Genomic DNA, 24,191 nt, shown 5'->3' with positions numbered 1-24,191 from the left:
TACCCAAAAACCTCATACAGTATTTCTCTATCAGAGAGGAGAAATATGACCTTAGAGGAAAATTAAACTTAAAACATTTATATGCGAGAACTACGCTGAAAACCCACAGCATTTCTGTATGTGGAATTCAATTATGGAACGGATTGAGTAAGGAACTCAAACAATGTACAGAGATGAGCAAATTCAAAAAACAATACAAGCAGTTGCTGTTTGCTAAATACAAGGCAGAAGAGTCTTGATCATCACAATGGTTGTTCTGTCATGCTGTGCATTTTTTTTGTTGTTTTGTTTTTTTTACTGTTATTTATTATTTATTATTACACTGATTATTATAGAAAATATGAGATGGAAAGCAGGAAGTGAACAACATGTACTGTACAAGATGTGGATGAGGATTAAATAAGCTCTGCTTCTTCCTTCCTACTCCTTTAGGACATGTGGAACTGTGAAAGAATGATTCATGAGATGTATTCCATTGTAATCTTCATGTTCAAATAAACCAAACCAAACCAAACCAAATACTTTATTTGCCTTTTATTTAACCTACAAATGTGTCAGATCATTTTGCCTGACTCTGTACAACATGTATTAAAAAGACAACATATGAAATACAGGAAGTGAATAAATGTATTGCAATTGATGTGAAACAGACGAGGGTAGGATTAAATAAGCTTTGCTTCTTCCTACTCCTTGTGACATGTGGAACTGCGAATTGTTATGCATTGTTATGAATTATTATAATGATTGTTATGCATGTTCAAAAAAAATTAAACATGAAATGGCAGGCTTAGGAAAAGGCATTTTTTCCCAAAGTGCGTATGTGGCAGGATGGACTTGGCCATCCAGCCTAATAGTGCTTGTTGCTACTGAGGTACGCCCCTTTTCTGGTCGCCTCGTGCAATCCGGGTCCCCAGGAAATAAAGGGTAGGTAGTAGTTGTCGTACATGACCATTAGAAAAGTGTAGGTAGTTACATTGTGGCCCTACTGTCATAGAGCTCCTGTCATTGTCAAGTGGCTTGTTGGCTTCAGGGTGTCTCGTTCTCCTGGTGCTGCAGTCGACAGGTACGTCCCGGTTGTTTGTGGCGTCCAGTCACCCGTTTAACCTCTTCATTTTGTCGACAGTTTTGCCATTGGTGCATGTGCCTGATCTCCCCTTTTTGCTGTGCGGACACCTTATGGATGTGGAGTTGTTGTCGTGTGCTGTTTAAGCGCTCCCCTCTCTCCACCAGTGTCCATACTCACGGCGCCCCCCTGTAGGATAACAACCGGCTGCTGCTTTGCCTTCGGAGACTGACACGGTTACCACGTTGCCCTCTCTGTTGCCAGAGTTTTTTTTTGTTTTAACCCTTATCTTGTTGGCTGGGCTTCGCTCCTTTTAACTGATTGTGGCCAAGTTACCGCAGAAGGAGGACTGTGTGGGTGCGTGTGTGCGCGCACACGGTCGCAATTTTGGGTTGAATTAATAATGTAGTTAGTCAATAACTGTATTTATTGCTTTTGTTATGGTTGTTGGTTTGAATTTCTCTTAGTATGTATATTATATATACTGTATTTGTTTTTTGGTTCTTGATTTTTTTCTCCTCTTGTTCTTGATGATTTGGTGATTTTCTTTGTTTTTGAGTTTGACTTAAATTTTGTTTAATTTGATATTTTAATTTCCTTCGACATGGTAACTTTCAAAGTTCTTAACGAATTGTAATAAAATAACTTTTGTATCTTCGGAAACCACGTTTCTCTGCCTCATTCGTGGAATGAACCAAGTGTGCCCTTTTTAAACAGGTAATTATTTCCTTGGGTGAAACTCCCAAGGTGATATTGTCGGCTATTGTTTACAATTTACCTCTCATCACCCTCGTATTGCCACACTTAACATCACCTTATTAATTTATGTAACCCAGGTCTCATGTAGTTAATTTATAAATACTGGAGTGGTTAATACAATAAGACTGGGCCTGAGTTCGTGTGTTTTGTACACAATAATTCGGTATGTATATTTCTGTTTAATCTGTAATAATGACCTCCACAACTGTATTTTAAATATAACACATGAACACAAATTTATTTACAATATTTACACCCAAAATTGAAAATGACTCTTTTGATGAAAATAATAAATTCAAATAACATATGTCCCAAATATCAAATAAAATTTCCCAAATAAAATACCGGATGAATTTGTATGCTTTGACGTCTTTCAAATTACCTCTTAGTCTCAATAAAGTGAGCAAAACTAACTTACAATAATAACTGAAAGTGTCCAAATAGTACCACTATTTAGTTTCCTCGTTTAAACCCAGTTCAAACTTAGTTCAACCAGTTGCAGGCCTGTGTCGTTGCTTGGGTGCGGTGAGGCCTAAAACCAAAATGGCCACTTCACTCAAGAAGAGCAGAAAATAAAAGCACGTGCACAATAAGTCAATTGGGTACTCACGAATCCTTATGAGTGGTTAGGGATACCGATAAGGTGTGGATATGCAGTCTTCAGATGCTCTCTTTGATGTTAGCACACTTAGCGTCCAGCAGCAAAGCAAGGCAGAGCAGCATCACTCAGCAGGCCCAGCCCAGAATCATATCCGAAATACAGCAAACAGGGCAAGAACACAGTTCAGCAGCACAACTGGAACAGCCGAAACAGCAGGGACAGCAGAAACAGACAGAAACAGCAGGGCCCATCCACCGGGAAAGCATCATCTCCTTTAAGCACATAAACTCCATGAAACACTACCTCATGTCGAATTAGCGTTAGCTTTAGCTGGATACACATCACAATGCTAAATTATGATACCAAGGCCTAATCACATGTGCGATTGCTAGGCTAACTAGCGATTGCTAAATGGCATTACATTTCCATACTTTTACAGCTACAACAAGTAGTTACAGCATATATTCACCTTTTGCAGTTCACAAGAAGTTAATATCAGGACCACGGGTAGTCGACCTTTGATGATAAACTTGTTTGTTACTACTTAACGATGTCTCGTTGTGCACTCTCCCGACGATAACGTCTTTCTACTTCCCGCTCCCTCTGTCTAACCAGCACTTTCTCTTAGTCCCGCCCCAACACTTTGGATTGGCTGTCACATTTACAGAGACCCAATGACAATACAGAAATGAAATGATTGACAGACTGCTCCTAACACGTTAGAAAAAGAAATACATGTTGTACATCAACCACACTTTCAAATAACAGATATTGAAAATGACCATAAAACGTTATTTATTCAACTATTAAACTGTAAATAGCTTAACTTATGAAACTGTACATATGAGATGTAAATATTTTAACCATTTAAAATATTATGAACTCTTTAATGCATTATCACAATAATTAACTTCCTATCATGCACTGTATGTTGGATAATTTTATACAGGGCTACATTTATACAAGTCACAAAACATAGAATCATCAATATCACAACAAAGTTATGTAATTTACTGTGTAAGTTGTGTGCAAGGAGTGGTGATTCCGTAGTGTCCCTTCTCAGCTGCCGTAGTGCCGTAGAGTTGTGCAGTGTTGGACAAGCAAATGCGATGAAGCAATAAAGAAGATGGCTACCGCCTGAGCTCACGCAAGTCGTGTTGAAATTGCTCAGCAGTTTGAGCTCTCCCAAAAAGAGATGAGGATTGTCAGGGAGGAGGACACACATGTGTAGATTGTGTCAACAAAGCCAAAGCATTTTGTTCCCACCAAGAAAATGCACAGCAAAAGAAACGCTCACACCACGCAGAAAACACAAGTGCCAGTCAAGCATGCAAAAACCTGCACAAGTTGTGGAAAGGACCCCATGCACAAGTGGAACCAAGGAAAATGTCCTGCTAAGGCTCTATGTTTTCTTACTACCACAAGCCAAATCACTGGATGACTGTATGTCGGAAGTGTGTAACAAAGGCAGTGAGTGTTGAGCCAGAGCACTATGAAGAGGAGGAAGTACTAAATATAAATGTGACGCAGACTGAGGATGATCCAGGTGATAAATGGACAGCTGCAGTGGATGTAATGTCACAAGAAGTCGATACCAGGTGCAACACGCTGACTTTGGACAGGTGTCAGCGGCTTGAGCATCAAGGGAAATTAAAACGCTCCAGTAAAGTACTCCGCTCCTACTCCAACCACAAGATTAAACCTGTTGCTGCAGTTAACCTGCCGACAAAGCATAAATCACATAAAGTGAATGCAGAATATGAGATTGTAGATATTGTGCAAGAAAATGTGCCAAGTGGTACCACGGCTGAAGAGCTAGGGCTAATTATCCAAATTGACAAGCTACAAGCTGCTCCAACCAAGGCTAAGAAGAATAACAATGTCACATCCTCTCATGTTGTTCCAGCCGGCCTGAGTGAGTTTCCAGAACTAACTCGCACCACCGGAACCCTTCCAGGCACCTACACAATCAAAATTGATCTGGATGCCAAGGGTGTGGTCCATCCTGTCCGCCGACAGCCAGCGGCACTAAGAGAGCAGATAATAGACAAGTTAAAAGAAATGGAGAACGACGGCTACATCACGACAGTTGAGCGTCCGACAGAGTGGGTGAGTCCCATGGTTGCTGCAGTGCGCAATGGCAAAATAGGAATCTGCATTGATCCTAGCAACCTGAATAAAGCTATAAAAAGAGAACACCACCCCATGTGCACCATAGAAGAAGTCATCTCTGTGATCCCTGGTGCCAAAATCTTCACTGTACTGGATGCAAAGTCAGGTTTTCTACAGATCAAGCTGGTAATTCTTACCTCACGACATTCAACACTCCAAATGGGCGATACAGATGGCAGAGGCTAGCTTTTGGCCTAAAGTGTGCACCAGAAATATTCCAGCGCATCATGGATGGAATGCTGGAAGGCATAACAGGAGCCATCAGTGTGATGGATGACATACTCATTGCCGCCCCAACTGTAGAAGAACATGATGCTATCCTGCACAAAGTAGTTGAGAAAGCTATGAGCTACAATCTGAAGCTCAACTTCAACAAGTGTCAAGTTAACAAGCTTCAGTGCCATATGTAGGTCACCTAATAACGGCAGACGGTTTAAAGCCAGACCTCGGAAAAGTGGAAGCTGTGCGCCACATGTCACCCCCGTCAGACAAGGATGGTGTTCGTCGCTTCCTTGGATTTGTGACCTACCTGTCAAAATTAATTCCAAACCTGAGTCAAGTGGCTGTACCTTTGCGGCAGCTTCTAAAAAGTGATGTGGAGCTTGCATGGAATCCAGAACAGCATCAGGCCTTCAACACCTTAAAGGAACTCTGCACGCACCCCCCGGTGCTGAAATATTTCAACCCTGACAAACCTGTGGAAATATTCTGTGACGCAAGCAGCAGTGGGCTTGGAGCAGTGCTTCTGCAGGAAGGCCAACCTGTAGCGTACTCCTGAAGATCACAAATTACCAGATGCACGTTTGTTGCTCATGCCAAAGGCTTATGACCCCCGCTCAGTCAAACGCATACTGGACCGGACCAAAGACAGACAGAAGTTCTACCACGATGTCAAAAGAGCAGCCAAACCCCGAGTCACTCTCCAGCCTGGTGATGAAGTGCAAATGCAGCCACATCCTGGATGCAGTGAGTGGTCCGCAGCAGTTGTCGTCAGAGCCCATAGCGCCCCTCGGTCATACATCGTCAATAGTGGAGGGAAGAACTATCGTCGCAACATCCAAAATATTCGCTCCAGCACGGCAGCAGCCAACTAACACCGACACAATGCATTTAGTATTGGGTGTGGTAAAGACACCTATGGAAGTGATGTGCTGGTAACCTCTCCTTCCTAGTTCAAAATGTAAATGTTTGCACATTCATTGATCACTTGTGTAAAGTTGAGTAATTGAAAAAAAAAAAAGCTAAAGAATTTTGAATGTGAATGCTAAGTGGTAAAGTTACAAGCTACAGTTTCTTCTAGAGGGGGAGATGTAATGTACTGTGTAAGTTGTGTGCAAAAGTGGTGATTCCGTAATGTCCCTTCTCAGCTGCTTTAAATCGACACACACCTGTTAAAACAGGGATAAATGAGTGAGACGTACTATTGGTGTCTTCTCCATCAAGCCTCCTCAGTTGTGATGTGTCGGTCGTGAACGAATCGGCTGTAAGAGACGGTTCTTTGAAATGAACGATAGGAACCTGCTCACGTCGTCGGGAGCCAATTAATTCTTTCCTCGTCTTTTTTTCTTTTAAAGGCAATGTCATTGGTCAAGATGTGTGGCGGCGTCTCTGTGTCCACACTGAGCAGGGGGAGGGGAGGGGTCAAAAAAACGCTGCGGTGCTCTTACAGCCGATTCTTAAGTGAGAAATTTGTATGAAGAGATTTGACCTATTTTGACTTAACCTGTCTATTGAGATGGGTCTTTGTTTTTTTTATTTTATTTACAATATAACATTATGCATATAACATCATTAGCTGCTCAATGAGGTTTAAATAAATCAACTGAAATAATAATAATCATATTTTTTTTACGTTCGGAATTCATTTTACACAAGACACATAATTTGGTAATGAATTAATTTCAGACAACATAAAAAATCTGGGCCGCACGGTGGCTGAATGGTTAGCATGTTGGCCACACAGTCTTTGTCACAGTCACAGTTTGCATGTTCTTCCCATGTGTGTGGGTTTTCTCCGGGTACTCTGGTTTCCTCCCACACTCATTAACCTAACATTCATGTTAGGTTAATTGGCGACTCTAAGTTGTCCATAGTATGAATGTGAGAGTGAATGGTTGTTTGTTTACATGTGCCCTGCCATTGGCGGACGAACAGTCCAGGGTGTAGCCAGTCAGCTGGAATAGGCTACAGCAGGGGTGCTCACACTTTTTTAGGGTGCAAGTTACTTTTAAAATGACCAAGTCCCAAAGATCTACCTACTACTATAAATATAGAAAGTGCATATAACATACAAAATGTAACCAGTAAACTCTGAAATTCTATTGTAAATATGAATGATTAGTATTTCACATTCACATTTTCAAAGTTTACAGGTATTCAAAGTAGCTGCTATCAAAAGGTTTCACCAATGGGTACATTTTTAATTTCATCATGAAATAATAGTTTAAGAAGCGAACGTGTAGAAAATACCGATTTCTGTAGTAGAGTTCATGACGCCAAGCAAAGCCGGTAACAATACATTTTTTTTCTACGTAACTAGCCGCTACAAGTGAACAGATAACTTTTGTTATAGATATAGACATCTTACCACAGAGTTAGTTCATCCATAATCACAATAATAAAGATGAAAGTTGCATTTTCATGTGTAGCTTCAAACACTGCGGGGGAGCAAGCACGAATCAGGAGGGGAGCTTAATGTCAGCTGACTGATGTCATATGACAACTACAAAGTGACGTTTACGCGATCGACCAAAACTACCTTGCCGATCTACCGGTAGCTCGCGATCGACGTAATGGCCACCCCTGGGCTACAGCATACCCCCGCGACCCCAGTTAGGACAACCTGCATAGAAAATGGATGGACAAAAAATCTGAGGAGCCGAGCCAGAAGAACCGGCTCTCTAAAAAGTGCTGTAATTCAGCGGAATGAAGAAGTCACGTCAGTCCTTTAGCAGAGAGAATCGCTGCACTGCCCCGTAGTGGCGAAACTAGGAATGTCCCATTAATTATAATGTACTTGGCAAAAACAATATTGTTTCAATGAAAGTGAAATTGTGCTTACAAAAACAATGTCCCAAACAAACAATTTATCTGTTCTATTAATTCAGACCAAATAAAATACATCTCTTTGCGTCACATCAAACTTCTTTAATACTTGGGGTAGAGAAGTGAATGAGGTATGAAATTCAAGTTCAAGTAATGTTTTATCAGATAGAATGAATCAAAGATTTAATTCAAACTGTTAATTCATTCATTGTTAAATCAAACTGTGTTGGTTGCATTTGCCATTAATTGTTGTTTACTTGTTTGTTTATATCCATAAATAATTTGTACCGGATTCCCTTACAAAAAACAACAGGAATCTAGGAAGTTTTACCTGCACCGTCCAGTATCCAGGTATCACACTGGTTGAATTTTTGGCTAAAAAGTAACTGAATCGTTTTAAAGTTACTGAATCTTTTTGGATCGTTATCGTTCTAAATGAACAAATATCGTCCTTGAATTGTATCGGTAACCATGAATCTTGTTACGAATCGAATCATTATTATAACGAATCCTTACACCCCTTGTAAACAGGTTTTCTATGCTGTAACTATGAAAAATATTAGATTTATTAAGAAGGAATCACACTTTTGCGGAAATGTACTTATCAAGGTCGGGTCTGGAACCAATTAACCACGAGAAACGAGGGATTACTGTATCAGAGAAACACACTCAAATATTACAATCTTCACAGCAAATAAACGAGTTTTTAGACTGTGGGACGGTTCTTGAAAAAAGCTTGGTGTCTACCCAGACTGAATGGCAGAAACACTGTGCTCCCTTGAGCAATTCTTCACTCAAATTACTCTTCTATCGATTTGTATAAAACCGTTCACGCAAACCAAAAAGCAAATGAGTCTTGTGTTCACTTGCATTATGAGGACATTTGAGAACAGCCGGGGCACGTTAATTGTTACCTGTATGAAGCTCAACCTGCTTTGACGCATACAGTACAATATAATAAACTATATAACAACTCAATATCACCCTGGTTGTGTCAATGTTGGTAAAGGCAGCTACAGCATTATAGTCATATAATAGTATAGTTTTCAGACAAGGGAGGAAAGTCACTGGTTATGTGTAGTTGTAAATCTCAAACAGGTATTGTTGTTTTGTTTGTAGTTTGGACAAACAGGAAGTGATTCAGCTAGAAGATGTGTGTGATGTACCTTAAGCCAAGCATGTACAGTGGTGTGAAAAGTGTTTGACCTCTTCCTGATTTTTTTATTTCTTTGCATGTTTGTTGCACTTAAATGTTTCAGATCATCAAACAAATTTAAAAATGAATCAATGACAACACAACTGAACACAAAAAGCAGTTTTTAAATGAAACTTTTTATTATGAAGAAAAAAACTTACATGGCCTGTGTGAAAAAGTGGCACACAACACACATACGGAGTACAAAAGTGCAACATACGGAAAAATGTACATTTTGCCCAAACCAGACACCAGCAAAACGTACGAAAGACACACTTAAGTTTTTCTTGCAACCTGAGAAAATCGTAATCGTCCGTGAGTTTGTTTGACATGACAAAGAACCTCTGCAAATCAGCATGTCACACGCGCGCCCTTCGTGCGTTTCTTGCACGTAGACTGGCCGTAAGAGTCTGTGCAACGATTGTGGCCAAGGCTTAAAGCGACTGATGCGCCCCTTCAGCTAAGCAAGGGCAACTCCACTGTAGCAATGTCCAACAACCAGTTTATTTGATTTTGTTCTGTAGCAGGACTCACATCATATCAAATGTATTAATTTGTTTCAGGACACCCTGCATTTTTGGGAAAAATGCAATCCAAAGAAATGCACTTGAGCTTGTTTTGTTTTGGGTATTTTTTTTACTTTTACTGGTAGAGCTTGGCTTTTCTGAGCTATTCTTCTATGACGCTGACTGAAGAACACTAATGTACTGACTGCCCTCTGCTGGACAAAACTAACTACTGCAGCCAAGAAGAGCTACTGAACATTTGAGGAGGTTGTGTTGCGATTATTAATTTTTCATTATTAATTATTATAATTTTAATAACACTACCCCTCTGCCAGTGAAGACATTTCTATACATCTGCTTGGAGAAAACAACTACAGTAAGACAACTCGGTCCACAGCTGATAAAGGACTAAAAGAATTGCAGCCTTCTCATTTAAAGAACCGTCGAAGAATGGGATAACCTTCCAGATAGTCTGAAACTATGCTCTGACCTGTATGATTTCTCTTGAGACATCAGAAAAGCATTGCTGGGGAATCAGAAATGTCAACATGAAATATGTATAGTAGTCCCGCGGTTACTGTATTGGTTCCACAGTCGACCGTGATAAGTGAATTTCCACAATCAGTAAGAAAAATGCTGATAATACTTCTAAATCATGTATATCGTACAGAAACAATTTGGGGTGCACAATAATTACCGGGCCGATAACATTAAAAAACAGCTCTGATAACTGATCATTAAAAAGAAAACGCTCCAATGAGGCGAGATGACTGGTACTGTGCTGGTGAGCAAATCAAGCGTTCACTTTTTCCTGCTTGTGATGTTAAACGCCTGTCGTACCTGAGCTCATTTGTAAACATTTGCCAGAGACCTCCGGGGTGGCACACCTTCTGCTTGGACCGTGTGCCCGAATACAGTGCACCTTGCTTGGCCACCGCAGGTGGCATCCTCCACTCTATACTCTGGTTCTCCTGATAGTAGTGATGTGGTAGTAGTAATGTCATGATATTTGATTAGGACAAATCAACAGGTACAGTTGGTCAAATCTTCATATCTTTGTTTTGAGTCCTTCTTACCTCCGCGTGTCCACAAACTACAGTAAATGATAAAAGTAGACATAAAAAAGTTACCGGTTATTTGTATCATATCACTCTTGAGAAGCAAAAAATTATCGGTATTGGTTTGGAAAAAAAAAAAGATATCGTCCATCTCTAGAAACAATGCAACACTATGTTGTAAATTGGCTCATTATGTCTGACATGCACTGCTCTTGGTCTGGCGACTTCAACAACATGGAAGTAAGACAACGTGGGTGGCTCTTGCAACATGCAGGCTTTATTATTTTGTCTTTGACAAACACAGCAGTTCAAGCACAAACGATATTCCCTTGTGTAACAAATGCCAGCTAGTGCAGCTGTGTGAATGTATGTTGGTAAACCTCACTAAATGACACCTTAAAGGAGATGGGCACTTTTTTTAGTTTTGCCCATCATTCACAATCCTTATGTGAGACATGAACACATGTATTTCTCTTTTCTGTCTGTTCTAAATAGTGATGTCCTGATCTGATCTTCAGGATCGGGATCGGCTGCCGAGCCGCTGTATTTTGAACATCGGATAATGTCGGCTTCCGCCATGAGATTGGTCCGATCGGGTTGCCATATCACGTTCGTAACTCTGAGCCACACTCCAACATGGCAGGTGCAGTGATGCACCTCAACGCTGGTTGCCACTTGACTCCCACCACCCGCAAGAAGAAACCACAACACCACCATGCAGCCATGTCCACAGTGTACCGTGGTGAAGTTAGTTTCACATTGGAGGTTGGATATTCGGTTCCATAGCTACAGCGGTTAGTTCCGCCTCACTGTGCCTGGACTGCTGTGACATTGTGCGGGGGGGCTCGCATGCAGTGGCGGAGCTATGTGGTGGCCAATGGTGGCCGTGGTCACCCCACTGGACATTTAGACATTTCAGGTATCAACTTATTGTCAGAGAAATGGTCTCACCTTGGCCACTCCAATGAAAAATCTCTGGCTCTGCAACTGCTCGCACGAGAATTGCTGCTCTAACCACTGGTTGTTTATACTAGGGATCGTCAATAAATTTTTACGCTGAAGCGAGTATGTTAAAAAAAAGATTCATTCATTTTAAACCACCACAAATTGATCTAAAACCATCAACCAATCAACAATCTATAAAAGTATTTTGCACGCCTATTTTTTCCAATTTTATCCTTTATTCTATTATTTTATAGGATGGATCTATTATTGGATTAGGGACCTGAGGTTTGTTACAAAAGCCAGACAATATTTTGGTCAAAAGTTAATTCAACAATACTTTAGTTGCATTATTTTTAATGCTTTGAAGCTATTTTCATAACCATATTCAGGTCCACAAATTCATGTTTGGAACACAATCTTATTATAAAAAAAACAAATAAAGGATCTGATCGGCAAGACTATAAAAAGAAAATTGGATAAAAAGAGACAGCTAAGAATGCATGTAGTGGGACGCACCTCCAAAAAGCACCAACGATGCTCCATTTACATAATGCAACTTGCATATTAATCAAGCTGTTATTTTCATTATTGTTATTAAGATTGTTGCGCCCAAGAACTACTTTCCTTGTGTAGTGACACCTTGCCACACCACACCGGTTAGCTACTAGCCGGCTAGCGACTAGCTTCACCATCCACTCACTCACAATGCCTCAGACCACTAGCGAAAGGTAACGCTACATGTTCCGCCACTGCTGCTGTATTTTTTAGTTTGGAAAAGTTAAAGCTAGGACTAGCATTCCTTTCTATGTTGCTATGTAAAATCAATGCACCCAGGAAGGAAGTTCCGTTACTGCTTAAAATGACCAAAATGCGGCAAGTATTACAGTACATGTTATCATGAATGTACCTGTTACTTCATGGTCACAGGATTAATATAAAACCATAAAACCTTGTTGGAGGTTTTTGGAGGTGTTTTAATAGCCGGCTTTGTAGGCGGAATAGGTGTGTCTCTTTACATACATTAATTAGCTGCCCCTTTTTTTAGCTGGTTTTATATCTTTAGAATGCACAGAAAAGAGAAAGACGTGCGTTCATGTTCACATAAGGATTGTGGAGAGATGGGCAAAATTTAAAAAAAAAGTGAACTTTTCCCTCAAGAGTCGCACTGGTCATCGGGTTGACAGCTTGGGCTTTTAGCTTTTAATCAACTTTCAGTCTGCAGACCTTGGTTCGAGCCCAGGCGGAACACGGGGCTGCTTGAACTAGGTGGATTACACTTGCGCACCTGCCTTCTCCAACTGACGCACTCCCATTTTGACCTGAATGACTTTCCTTATCCAAGTCACTGCTGTCGTGCCTTTGGGCAAGACCTTGCCCCCAGTGTCACCCACACAGGCATGCTATAACCTGGATCCGCTTCCCAGCTGCAGCATGATTGAAGTTGTTTGAAGCCTTAAAGCTGGGGTGGGCAAACTTTTTGACTCGCGGGCCGCATCGGGGGGCCAGACTATATATTTGATACATGCACTCTATTTTACGCTTATAATTATCACAGTCCACCTGGAATTATAGTGTCATACAATCTACTATATGTATGTGTTTGTGTCCCCTTTTTCAGGCGCACTTTAAATATCAAACCTTATCAAATAACATAATAAATTTTACTGTTTTTTTTTACTGAATAAGACACCAGGTATGTACATGAATAAAAGATGTGATATACAATATGAACTATGAACCCTAAAACGTTGACGATTAAAGAGAGAGACGATTAAAATTCCCTCCTTTTTTACTTCCCAGACAGTGCAGTGGGTAGGTTAAGTTGTGTGACACTTATTTTTTTTACTTGTGTTTGTTTGGCACCATGGGTAAGGTAGTTGTCTGGATCGCTGCGAGTGAAAAGCTACTTAAACCATCAAAAGGTTGTCTCAGATTGGCTGATTACTAGCAAGTCATGTTGCCAGCTTGTATGTTATTTAATTACTTTGGAAGCAACTGGCGGGCCGCATGTGGCCCCCGGGCCGTAATTTGCCCACCTCTGCCTTAAAGGGTCCCAGACATGATTCATCAACTTTGCTTGAATATGTTATACATTGCTTGTAATTATGTTCTACATTGTTTGATTTCTTGAAAGCTAGCAGTAACTTCACAAAAGGCTCCATCATACCCGCAACCCTAATAGGATAAGCAGCATAGAAGATGGATGGATAGTAGTCACGCCAAAACGTTGGGTTGCTCCTGAATGTTCACAGTTATCCAAGTGATACTGTAAGTTTATTTTCTTTTCCAAAAGACGAAGATTTAAGACAACAATGAACGAAGCGCAGAGAACGAGAGGCAGATGGATGGCCGCCTCGAGATCCGTCCTTTGCAGTGATCATTTCACTAACGACTGCTATGAAGGAACATCTTTCCAAAAGCATTTTGCTTGAAAGTACGATATAAACACATTTTGAAAAAGGATGCTATTCTGCTTGCTTCGTCAATTGTTGTCTTAAACCTCCGTCTTTTGGAAAAGAAAACAAACTTACATTATCACTCGGATACTATAAACATCCAGCAGCAACACATTTGGCATAACTACTATTTTGATGAAAATATACTGAACCAAGTTGATGATCTACCTCAAGAAGCATTAATTACTCTGCTTTAGCTGAGAGGTGTCACCCCGATGATGTCACACCCGGAAATGAGGCTCAACTGATGCCATGAACTACAAATGTAGTTTTTGCAAATTTACCGTTCACCTTCAACAAATTGAACAATGTAGAACATTATTACAAACAATATATGACATATTCAAGCAGGGAATCTTTAATCTTTACTGCTGATCAGAAAATATCTTCATCCTTGGTCATGTTTGCAAGAATTCCAAACCAGGCAAATTAACAGCACACAACCCTTGAACAGTGGTAGGTTCTGCCTTGCCTTGAAGATCAGAACAGAATTCTTAGCACTAAGAACAGCATTATAGCCACAATATTTTTGCATCATCCATAATGATGGTCATAACCCATAACCCAACCCAAGACAAAGAAAGAGGAAGAATAAATAAGTGGAATAAATAAAGAGAAATATTTGGATTCCAAGGGGGATCATGGTGATCATGTGTAGCAGGAGCAGGGAAAGTGGATGGTTAAATATTCAAATAACAGACAGAGGAGTGATATGGGGCCTAATAACAAATAACAGAACATTTTCATATTATAAAGACAATCCCAGTCCACCTTACTTCATAAATGTACAAACTTAGCAGTCACAGGAGAAAAAGTCACTTACTGTACATAGTAATGTAGTAATACATGCTAATACGGCATCATTACATTTCTTGCAAAAAATCTTTACAAAAGCTGATCAAAATTCCTCTTTCTTTACATTAAAATATGTTGATTTACCCCAATTACATACTCCCTTCTTGAATATACCCAGTTGCCCAGTAAAGTTCTAGAAATGTCCAGGGTGGGACAGCCGGCGGTTCAGTTTTGGTAGCCTGTCCAGTAACTCAGCAAGTTCAGTGAAGGTTGGCCTGTCAGCAATTTCAAAGGACCAGCAAGCAGAAAGGATCTCCTGTTGTGGCACCACATGTATAACATGATGACAAAGTTGCAAATCATCACAAAGCTTATAAATATACAGGTATGACTCTTTGCATGAGAATTAGGCTATCATGAAAGCTGAATGTTTATTCCTGTAAAAGCGTTTTTGTTTTTTTTTTTAAAGGAAAAAGCCGAAAGTATAAAGCCTTGTTTACACATAGTCTCTGCAGTGGTACGCAATTTTGTGTGTCAATGGTCAAATGGTCAGTGTCAATTGGTGAAATATTCCAAATTTGTGGCATGCAGAATTTCTGTGAACAAGTTTGCACGTGAACATTGTTTGCACAACCTATGTGATTTTCTGTTTTCTGTTCAGAACTAATCCAATTCCCTCTCTCACACTGTCTGTATATATATTCTTTTAGTTTATTGCCTCCTTCCTGCTCTTTGCTCAGTCTCTACCTGCAGCTGGGAGAAAATATAACATACCTTTCTTTATTGAATGAGCTTCTTCAACATCTTGTAGGTGCCTTGCAAATAGAGGAATTAATGAAGCCATAGGGCTGATGCCCATCAAGCAAGACGCAGCGGGACCAAATAATGCCACGACTGCTTCACAGATGTGTGAAGTGGTGGTGACAATGCATACCCATGAGGGAGCAATGCACGTCGTGTGTACTATTGTCGTGCACTACACGTAAACAGTACTTGACAAGGTGTAAATAAGTTGTGTGGGAGCGTGGTCATTTTGTACCAAAGCGCATAATTTTCGGTCAGGAATTGCGTGCCAAGTGCATAATTTATGCAAACTGTGCACAAATTACTCTTCACGCTTTTCAGGCGTGCCATAAATAAATAAATAAATAAATGACACACATTGCCACAGCAAATTGCAGGACAATGCAGATTCAAAATGCGTGCACATGTAAACGCCGCTTAAGGTATATTTAACAGAAAAAAAGAGTAGAATATAGAGTTGTAATTTTATTCTGCTTGTCCGGTTAGCAGTCTGAACAAAGTAACCCATATTTTCCTGTCTCCTGCCACCTCCTCCAGTCCATTCAGAGTATCCTCCTGGTTGGGCATGACCTGATTACTTCACCAGGAAGGCATTGAGGAGGCATCTGAAACTGAGCGTGAGTCCAGCCATAATGTGGGTGTAAACTCATTTAACCTGCTTCTATCCACTATCTTGCTCTTTCGGTCACTACCAAAATCTTGTGATCATATTTGATGGCAGTCATGTGGAAAATTGACAGCTTTGCCTTCTAGCTCAGCCGTCCCACCACAACGGTCCGGTACGGCGCCTGCTTGACTGCAGATGCTGGACTGATAAGCCTGTCAGTCTCACATTTTGGCATTCCCTCACTAGGTTGGGTGAAGGAGGACTAGACCATTGAGGCACCTGGACCACCGCCCAACAGACATTGCAGTGGAACCCATATGCTGTGTCCCCTCCATGAGTGGTGGGTTTGTGGAGGGCCGGGCTGGATGATGACTCAGCCACCAGGCGATTTGACTGTGTCAAAGTTTTCATCGTATTGATATTTTTTGTGGTATTCCTTGGTGTGGCCCTAGTACTAGTTTGTAGAGAAGGGACCCCTGTAGCTAGTACAACCAATAACCAATAATGACCTGTCCCTACAGGTCATTATTGGTTGTTGGCGTCAACATTGCAGTTTTTTCTCATTGTGCCTTTTGCTTTATTTTTACCATTTTTGCTTCACCTTCAAACCTCCTTATTTGTTCCTTGCTTGGGTGACGTACGCGATTCCTCAATGTAGAAAAAAAATCCTTGATTATTTTTTGTAATCGACGTACTCGAATTATTCAAGGAATCGTTGCACCCCTACACTAAAACATTTCAACCATTCATCAAAATATGATTATATATTGGGGTTCACAATAATTATCGGTCTGATAATTTTCGAATTATGACATCATACCGACAAATTCCATAACATTAAAAGTAGTGCAGATAACTGAAAATGCTCCATTGAGGTCATCATTACCGGTACTGTGCAGGTTAACAAATCAAATGCTCCTTTTCTCTCCTGCCTGTGATGTTAACGGCCTGTCGTAACGTCCCCTGACCTCACATCTAAACAAACTTTCCGAGGAAGACATTTTGCGTGATAGTTGTAACAAATGCTCTGCAATGAGGGGAAAAAAAACCTGATAAGCACACAAAATGCTTATCGGCCACCAGAAATTCCAGCAATGCGCATTTTGCAAAAGGTTTGCTAGAGACCTTCGTGGCGTCACACCTGCTGCTCGGAGTGTGTGTCCGAATACAGTGCACTTTGCTGGGCCACAGCAGGTGACTCCCTCCGCTCTATATTCTGGTTCCCCTGATAGTAGTGATGTGGTAGTAGTAATGTCATGATATTTGATTCGGACAACTCAACAGGTATACAGTTGGTCAAACCCAAATTTGTTCCAGTCCTTCTTACCTCCAGGTGTGCACAAACTATAGTTAAATCGGTTATCGGTACCATATCGGTCTTGAGAAGCACAAAGTTATTGGTATTGGTTTGAAAAAAGATATTGTGCATCTTTATTATATATAATTATGATATACACAGTAATAACATTAACAAGACACTTTACAAGACACTTCAGTCCACCTGTAACCCAAAAACATAAACTCAACAGCAGATTATAGATTACCTCTTTGAGGTCAACCTAAAGTTGTGCTCCATGGCCTCACCGAGCTCCGCCCACACCCGAGTTTTTGCCTCGACCATCGGCGAAGCCGCGTGCCACCTAGCCTGCCGGTACCTGTTAGCTGCTTCAGGAGTCCCACAAGCCATCCATGCTCGATAGGACTCCTTCAGTTTGACGGCAGCCCTGACATTTGGTGTCCACCATTTGGTACGGGGCTTGCTGTTGCAAATGGCACCGACCACCTTGCGGCCGCAGCTCCGATTGCTTACCTCAGCAATGGAGGCACGAAATACGGCCCATTCAGACTCGATATCCTCGTTCTCGTCCTCCCCACTCAATCTCAATCCCACTGACATACCTTCCGTAGAGGAAGCAGAGTCAGAGGACACGAACATAAACAGTTCCATCACCGTGGCAGAGGTATCTGGGGTTGTCAAAACGCTCCCCAGAGGCAACGCTCCAGGGGTGGACGAGTTTTGCCCTGAATTCCTCAAGGCTCTGGGCGTTGAGTGACTGTCTTGGCTGACACGTCTCTTCAACATTGGGTGGAAGTCGGGAACAGTAGATCTGGATTGGCAGACCGGAGTGGTGGTCCCCCTTTTCAAGAAGGGTGACCGGAGGGTGTGTTCTAACTATAACCTTCTCAGCCTAGCTGGGAAAGTCTATTCCAGGGTGCTGGAGAGAAGGGTATGACTGCTAGTCGAACCTCGGCTACAGGAAGTGCAGTGTGGTTTTCGTCACGGTCGCGGAACACTGGACCAGCTCTACACCTTTGAGAGGGTCTTGGAGGGTACATGGGAGTTTTCCCAACCGGTCTACATATGCTTTGTGGACTTGGAAAAGGCATTCAACCGTTTCCTTCGCGGTGTCCTGTGGGGGGGAGTATGGGATTGGTGGCACGCTACTACGTTCCATTCGGTCCTTGTACAACCTGAGCAGGAGCCTGGTTTGCATTGCAAGCAGTAAGTCGTGCCTGTTTCCGGTGAACCTTGGCCTCCACCAAGGCTGCCCTTTGTCACCGAGTCGTTCACAATTTGTAGGCGCAGACAAGGGAGTCAAGTTTGGGGGCCTTAAGATCTTGTCTCTGCTATTTGTGGTCCGATGTGGTCCTTATAGCCTCATCGGGCTGTGACCTTCAGCGTTTACTGGGGTGGTTAGCATCTGAGTGTGAAGCCTCTGGGATGAGACTCAGCACCTCCAAATCAGAGGCCATGATTCTCAGTCGAAAAATTGGATTGCTCCCTCTGGGTTGGGAATGAGGTCCTGCCCCAGGTGGAGTTGTTCAAGTATCTCGGGGTCTTGTTCACGAGTGAGGGAAGGTTGGAGCGTGAGGTCGATCGGCGCAGCATTTGCAGTAATGCGGTCGCTGTACCGGACATTCGTGGTGAAGAGAGAGCTGAGCTGGAAGGCAAAGCTCTCAATTTACCGTTCGATCTATGTTCCGACCCTCACCTATGTTCATGAGCTTTGAGTCGTGACCGAAAGAACGAGATTGCGGATACAAGCGGGTGAAATGAGTTTCTTTCGTAGTGTGGCTGGACATCCGGGAGGGTCTCAGAGTAGAGCTGCTGCGCCTTCACATCGAGAGGAGCCAGTTGAGGTGGCTTGGGCATCTAGTCCGGATGCCTCCTGGACGCCTCCCTGGTGAGGTGTTCCGGGCATGCCCAGCCAGGGGCAGACCTAGGACACGCTGGTGGGATTATGGTAAATGGTCTTTCACTTGTATCGTGCTTTTCCACCTCCAAGGCACTCAAAGCGCTTTGACTTTGCTAGCATATTTACCTACTGATGATGCAGCTGGGGGGTTAGTGTTTGCCCAAGGACACATCGACACAATCACAGGAGGATGGTGGACGAACCCACAACCTTTCAGGTTGGGAGACGACTATGTCACACATGTCTGGCCTGGTAACATGTCTCACAGCTGGCCTGGGAACACCTTCGTGTCTTCCCGGTGGAGCTGGAGGAGGTGGCCGGGCACCAGGAAGTCTGGGCTTCCCTACTAAGACTGCTGCCCCCGCGACCCGGATAAGTGGAGGAAAATAGATGGATGGATGGCTTATAGATTATTTAGCAGATTAATGTGTATGTCTTAAGACTTTTGCCTATTTTACAGTGTCGGACAGAGGCAAAAAAGCAGCAACGTCCATACACCCCAAACACAGAAAAGATCCAAAACCAGGCACACACAAACAAAACAGAATTTATCAGGGCTATTAGGGGTGTCAGACCTTTTTCTATTGCATTTGTTTTTGATCCTGCAGAGTATATGTAAATGCAGCATTTTTAATTTGCAGCCATTTTTCCGTTGTATGTGTTTTTGTGTTTATGTTTGTGTGTTTTTGTTCTTGGATGACTTCTGTGTTTGGAGTATTTGGATGTTGCTGTCCATTTGCCCCTGTCGGCCAACTTTATATTTTGGATACTTTGGATACTTTTTGGATACTACTGTCACATGAAGTGGCAAACTCCAGCTAAAAGTTCATTAAACAATAAAAACAATGCTCGGTCCCCCAGTTTCAGACTCACCGTAACTTCCTTGCCCAGAGTGGCATCTGCCAGCACCTTCTTGATGCCCTCACTGCTGCCCACTAACCAGATTTGAGCTTCTGTAGGCTGGTTGGTCATTGGCCAGTTTCTGAAATGCAGCTCATACCAGACTGTGCTGAAAAGACATCAAGTTAAATAAAATATGATTAAGAATATTGCAAACACGTTTTAAAAATATGTTTGCTGTGGGAAGTGTTAGTTTAGTTCAGAGGTGCTCACACTTTTTTAGCCTGCGCGCTACTTTTAAAATGACCCAAAGATCTATCTACTACTATAAATATAGAAAGTATATATATTTACTATTTTTTTTAAAATATATGTATTTATGTACGTTATACTTGTACATGTACGTATATCAGGAGCGCACACACTTTTTCAGCATGCAAGTACAAGTCAAAATTATCTCTTTCTATAAAACATAAAACATACAAATGTAACCAGTAAACTCTGAAATTCTATTATAAATATGAATGATTAGTATTTCACATTCACATTTTCAAAATTTACAGGTATTCAAGGTAGCTGCTATCACAATTCACTTCAATATGGAAATAAATATAATTACACATAACTCCAAAATAGTTGCATACATAACCTGAGTAATGGTAATATGTCAGTCAAATTAGCTATGTAACGTTCCTTAGGGCACACAGTTCATGGATTACATCCAGTTAGCATTTGCTATCAAACATTACATACATACAAGAATTTAAAATGATTATGCAAAAGACAATGCAGCCTAAGTCAAGGCAACATACTGTATTGAAAAGGTTTCACCAATGGGCACATTTTTAATTTCATCATGAAATAATAGTTTAAGAAGGGAACGTGTAGAAAACACTGATTTCTGTAGTAGAGTTCATGACGCCAAGCAAAGCCAGGAAACAATACACTTTTTTTTTCTACGTAACTAGCCGCTACAAGTGAACAGATAACTTTTGTTATAGATATAGACATCTTACTGCAGAGTTATTTCATCCATAATCAGAATAATAAAGACGAAAGTTGCATCTTTATGTGTAGCTTGAAACGCTGCGGGGGAGCAAGCACGAATCAGCGCTTAATGTCAGCTGACTGATGTCATATGACAACTACAAAGTGACGTTTACGCGATCGACCCAAACTACCTTGGCGATCTACCGGTAGCTCACGATCGCGATCGACATAATGGCCACCCATGTCAAATAATTATGTTATTCTTTTATCTTCTTACAGTCCACAATTTTTTTAATGGTAAGTTTATTGTAGCAGAGAGACAAAATATTAATTTTAAAAAATCAAGAACAAACAAAGGTTCTAAATTAAAGTGTGTCGAGTGCAATAACTCCTCCGTGAGCTACATTTCGCAGTGGAAGTTGCGTGTCCCAGTGCCTCTTTTATGCCTTTGTCACCTAAGACAGTGGTTCCCAAACTTTTTACTTTTTTCTTAAGTCGCGTACCCCTTCAGACATTTGACTTGAAGCCAGTACCCGCTACTGTTGCACCCTTAAAAAACATAAACCATTTCTCCATTTGATTAAATTGAAATATTAAACATGATTAATTGGTTTAGTTAATTTTATGGTAAGCCATTTTGGTTCAAAATTTCCTTTAGGTGGGGGGGTCGGGTCCTGATTGTTCCATCTTCTTTTGTTTATCCGAGATTGGGTCGCGGGGGCAGCAGCCTAAGCAGAGAAGCCCAGACTTCCCTCACCCTGGCTACTTTGTCCAGCTCCTCCCGGCGGATCCCGAGGTGTTCCCAGGCCAGTTGATAGACTGGTGTCTCCAACTTGTCCTGGGTCTTCCCCGAGGCCTCCTACCAGAAGGACGTGCCCTGAACACCTCCCCAGGTAGGCGTCTGGGAGGCATCCTGACCATATGCCAGAGCCACCATGGCTCCTTTCAGTGCGGAGGAGCAGAGGTTCTACTCCAAATTTCTGCCGGATGACAGTGCTTCTCTAAGGGAGAGCCCAGCCACTCTACAAAGAAAACTCATTTCGGCCGCTTGTACCTGTGATCTTGTCCTGTCGGTCACTACCGAAAGTTCATGACAATAGGTGAGGGTAGGAACGTAAATGGGCCGGTAAATTGAGAGCCTTGCCTTTTGGCTCAGCTCCCTCTTCACCACAACGGACCGATGCTGAGTCCGCATCACTGCAGATGCCCCACCAATCCGCATGTTGATCTCGCGTTCGATCTTTCCCTCACTAGTGAACAAGACTCCGAGGTAAAACTCTTCCACTTGTGGCAGGACCTCATCCCCACCCAGATGGCACTCCATACTTTTCTGAGCGAGAACCATGGACTTGGACTTAGGGATGCTGATTTTCATTCCAGCCGCTAAAGTTGAAGATCATGAAAGTTGACGATCATGGCCCACATCATATGCAAAAAAGGTCTTCAAGTTTTTACTTTAAACTGGCCTTCCATTGGACATTGAAAATAGATGTGATTTACAATGGGGGTTGAGTGCAACTGTACATATGGTATGGCCACAGTGATGGTGATGCACATGCCTTTGCTGTTCCCAAGACGAGATACTTGGGATTTTATACTTTGCTTTCAGGCCCATGACCAAATGCATTTGTAAAATGTGCTGGATACTTTTGTTGATTGACATCATTTTTTTCAACAAATTTTGTGTCAAATTAACAACAATACCCAAAAGCGTAAACATCAGCGGCTTTGGAGAATGGCAGCTGGTCTTCTTCAATCTCTGGGCTCATTTTGCGAACAATCTCTGGCGAGAGATAGTGGATCCAGCCTTGAGGAATCCTTAGCACATTCTTTACTCTAATCATACAAACATACAAGAATAAATACAGACAATTACATAGGCACACATTCATTGGTTAATATCGTTTTCATTCTTACCTGCATTCTTGTACGACACCGGACATCCCAAATAGACCAAAATCTGTTAGAACCACCCTGTTTGAGTCATAGAACACATTCTTTGACTTCAGGTCTTTGTGAATTATGCCTTTGGCATGCAGGTAGCCCATGCCCTGTGGAAAAAATATAAATATACGGTATGAGTATACAAATTATAATTAACAGTTTCCTCCAAAGAACCATTCTGAAGCTTGATGGTTCTTACCTTCACAATCTCTTGTGCAATTTGTCTGGTGTTATTGATGTCCAACAAATGACCCCTTTCTCTTACCAAAGAGTATAAAGTCACACCTTTACAGAAACTGCAGAAACATAAAAGGTATGCTGCATCATCACTGAATATGTTTTTTTCACACACAGCAGAACATACTCTAAATCAGGGGTGGCCATTATGTCGATCGCGAGCTACCGGTCGATCGCGTGGGTCATCTCATAATGTCAGATGACATTAGTAAGCTGACATTAAAGGGTCATTGACATGATTTTTCAACTTTGTTTAAATATGTTCTATGTTGCTTGTAATTATGTTGTACGTTGTTTGTGTTTTTTTTAAAGTGAACGTTAAATTAGTAAAAATTACATTTTTGTATGTCCCAAGCTGCCATTTTGGTCGGAGCTCGTCAGAAGGGGGCATCTCCCAAGTGAGGTCGGTGAAGGAGCAGGATTGCAAACAAACGCTAGCTAGTCGACTTGGTTTGGTATATTTTTCATAAAAATACTTGTCATGCCAAAACGTTGTGTTGCCGCTTGCTGTTCACAGTGTCCTAGTGATACTGAAGTTTGTTCTCTTTTCCAAAAAACAAAGGTCTAAGACTACAATGAACATTTGTTAGCAAATGGTACCTGGACGTAATACATGAACTGTGTGTCTAATGAACGCTACGTAGCTATTTTGACTGACATTACCGGTACTCAGGTTATGTACACAACTATCGAGGAATTATGGAATTATGGAATTATCTTTATTGCCATATTGAATTGAAGTGTGAATTATTTCATTATATCAACTACTCTTATTAGCTGTGAACTCTGAAACTGTGAATGTGAAATACACATTAGTATGTGGTATAGAAGCTTCAAAGTTCACCGGTTAGATTTTATATACACACTACTGGTCAAAGGTTTTAGAACACCCCAATTTTTCAGTTTATTTATTGAAATTCAAGTTGTTCAAGACCAATGAATAGCTTGAAATTGTACAAAGATAAGTGGTAAAGTGC

General features: G+C 41.5%; 1 protein-coding gene across 8 annotated transcripts in view; it reads right to left on the bottom strand.

The window, feature by feature from the left end:
* Positions 1 to 10,451: 10,451 nt before the first annotated feature.
* LOC129191217 (kinase suppressor of Ras 1-like) overlaps positions 10,452 to 24,191 on the bottom strand; it is an 82,440-nt gene continuing 68,700 nt past the window's right edge. For 5 of the 8 annotated variants that reach the window (XM_054794360.1, XM_054794362.1, XM_054794364.1 and 2 more), the window contains exons 14-18: positions 23,177 to 23,273; positions 22,951 to 23,084; positions 22,738 to 22,869; positions 20,077 to 20,212; positions 10,452 to 14,911 (exon numbers count right to left, since the gene is read on the bottom strand). In XM_054794360.1, the coding sequence (XP_054650335.1) occupies positions 14,789 to 14,911; positions 20,077 to 20,212; positions 22,738 to 22,869; positions 22,951 to 23,084; positions 23,177 to 23,273 (622 nt within the window). In that variant the 3' untranslated portion in view covers positions 10,452 to 14,788. The other 3 variants (XM_054794361.1, XM_054794367.1, XM_054794368.1) reach the window with 2 other exon arrangements.

Source organism: Dunckerocampus dactyliophorus, chromosome 12 (assembly GCF_027744805.1).
Source record: "Dunckerocampus dactyliophorus isolate RoL2022-P2 chromosome 12, RoL_Ddac_1.1, whole genome shotgun sequence".
Lineage (NCBI taxonomy): Eukaryota > Metazoa > Chordata > Actinopteri > Syngnathiformes > Syngnathidae > Dunckerocampus > Dunckerocampus dactyliophorus.
This window is presented reverse-complemented; position numbering and strand designations above follow the sequence as displayed.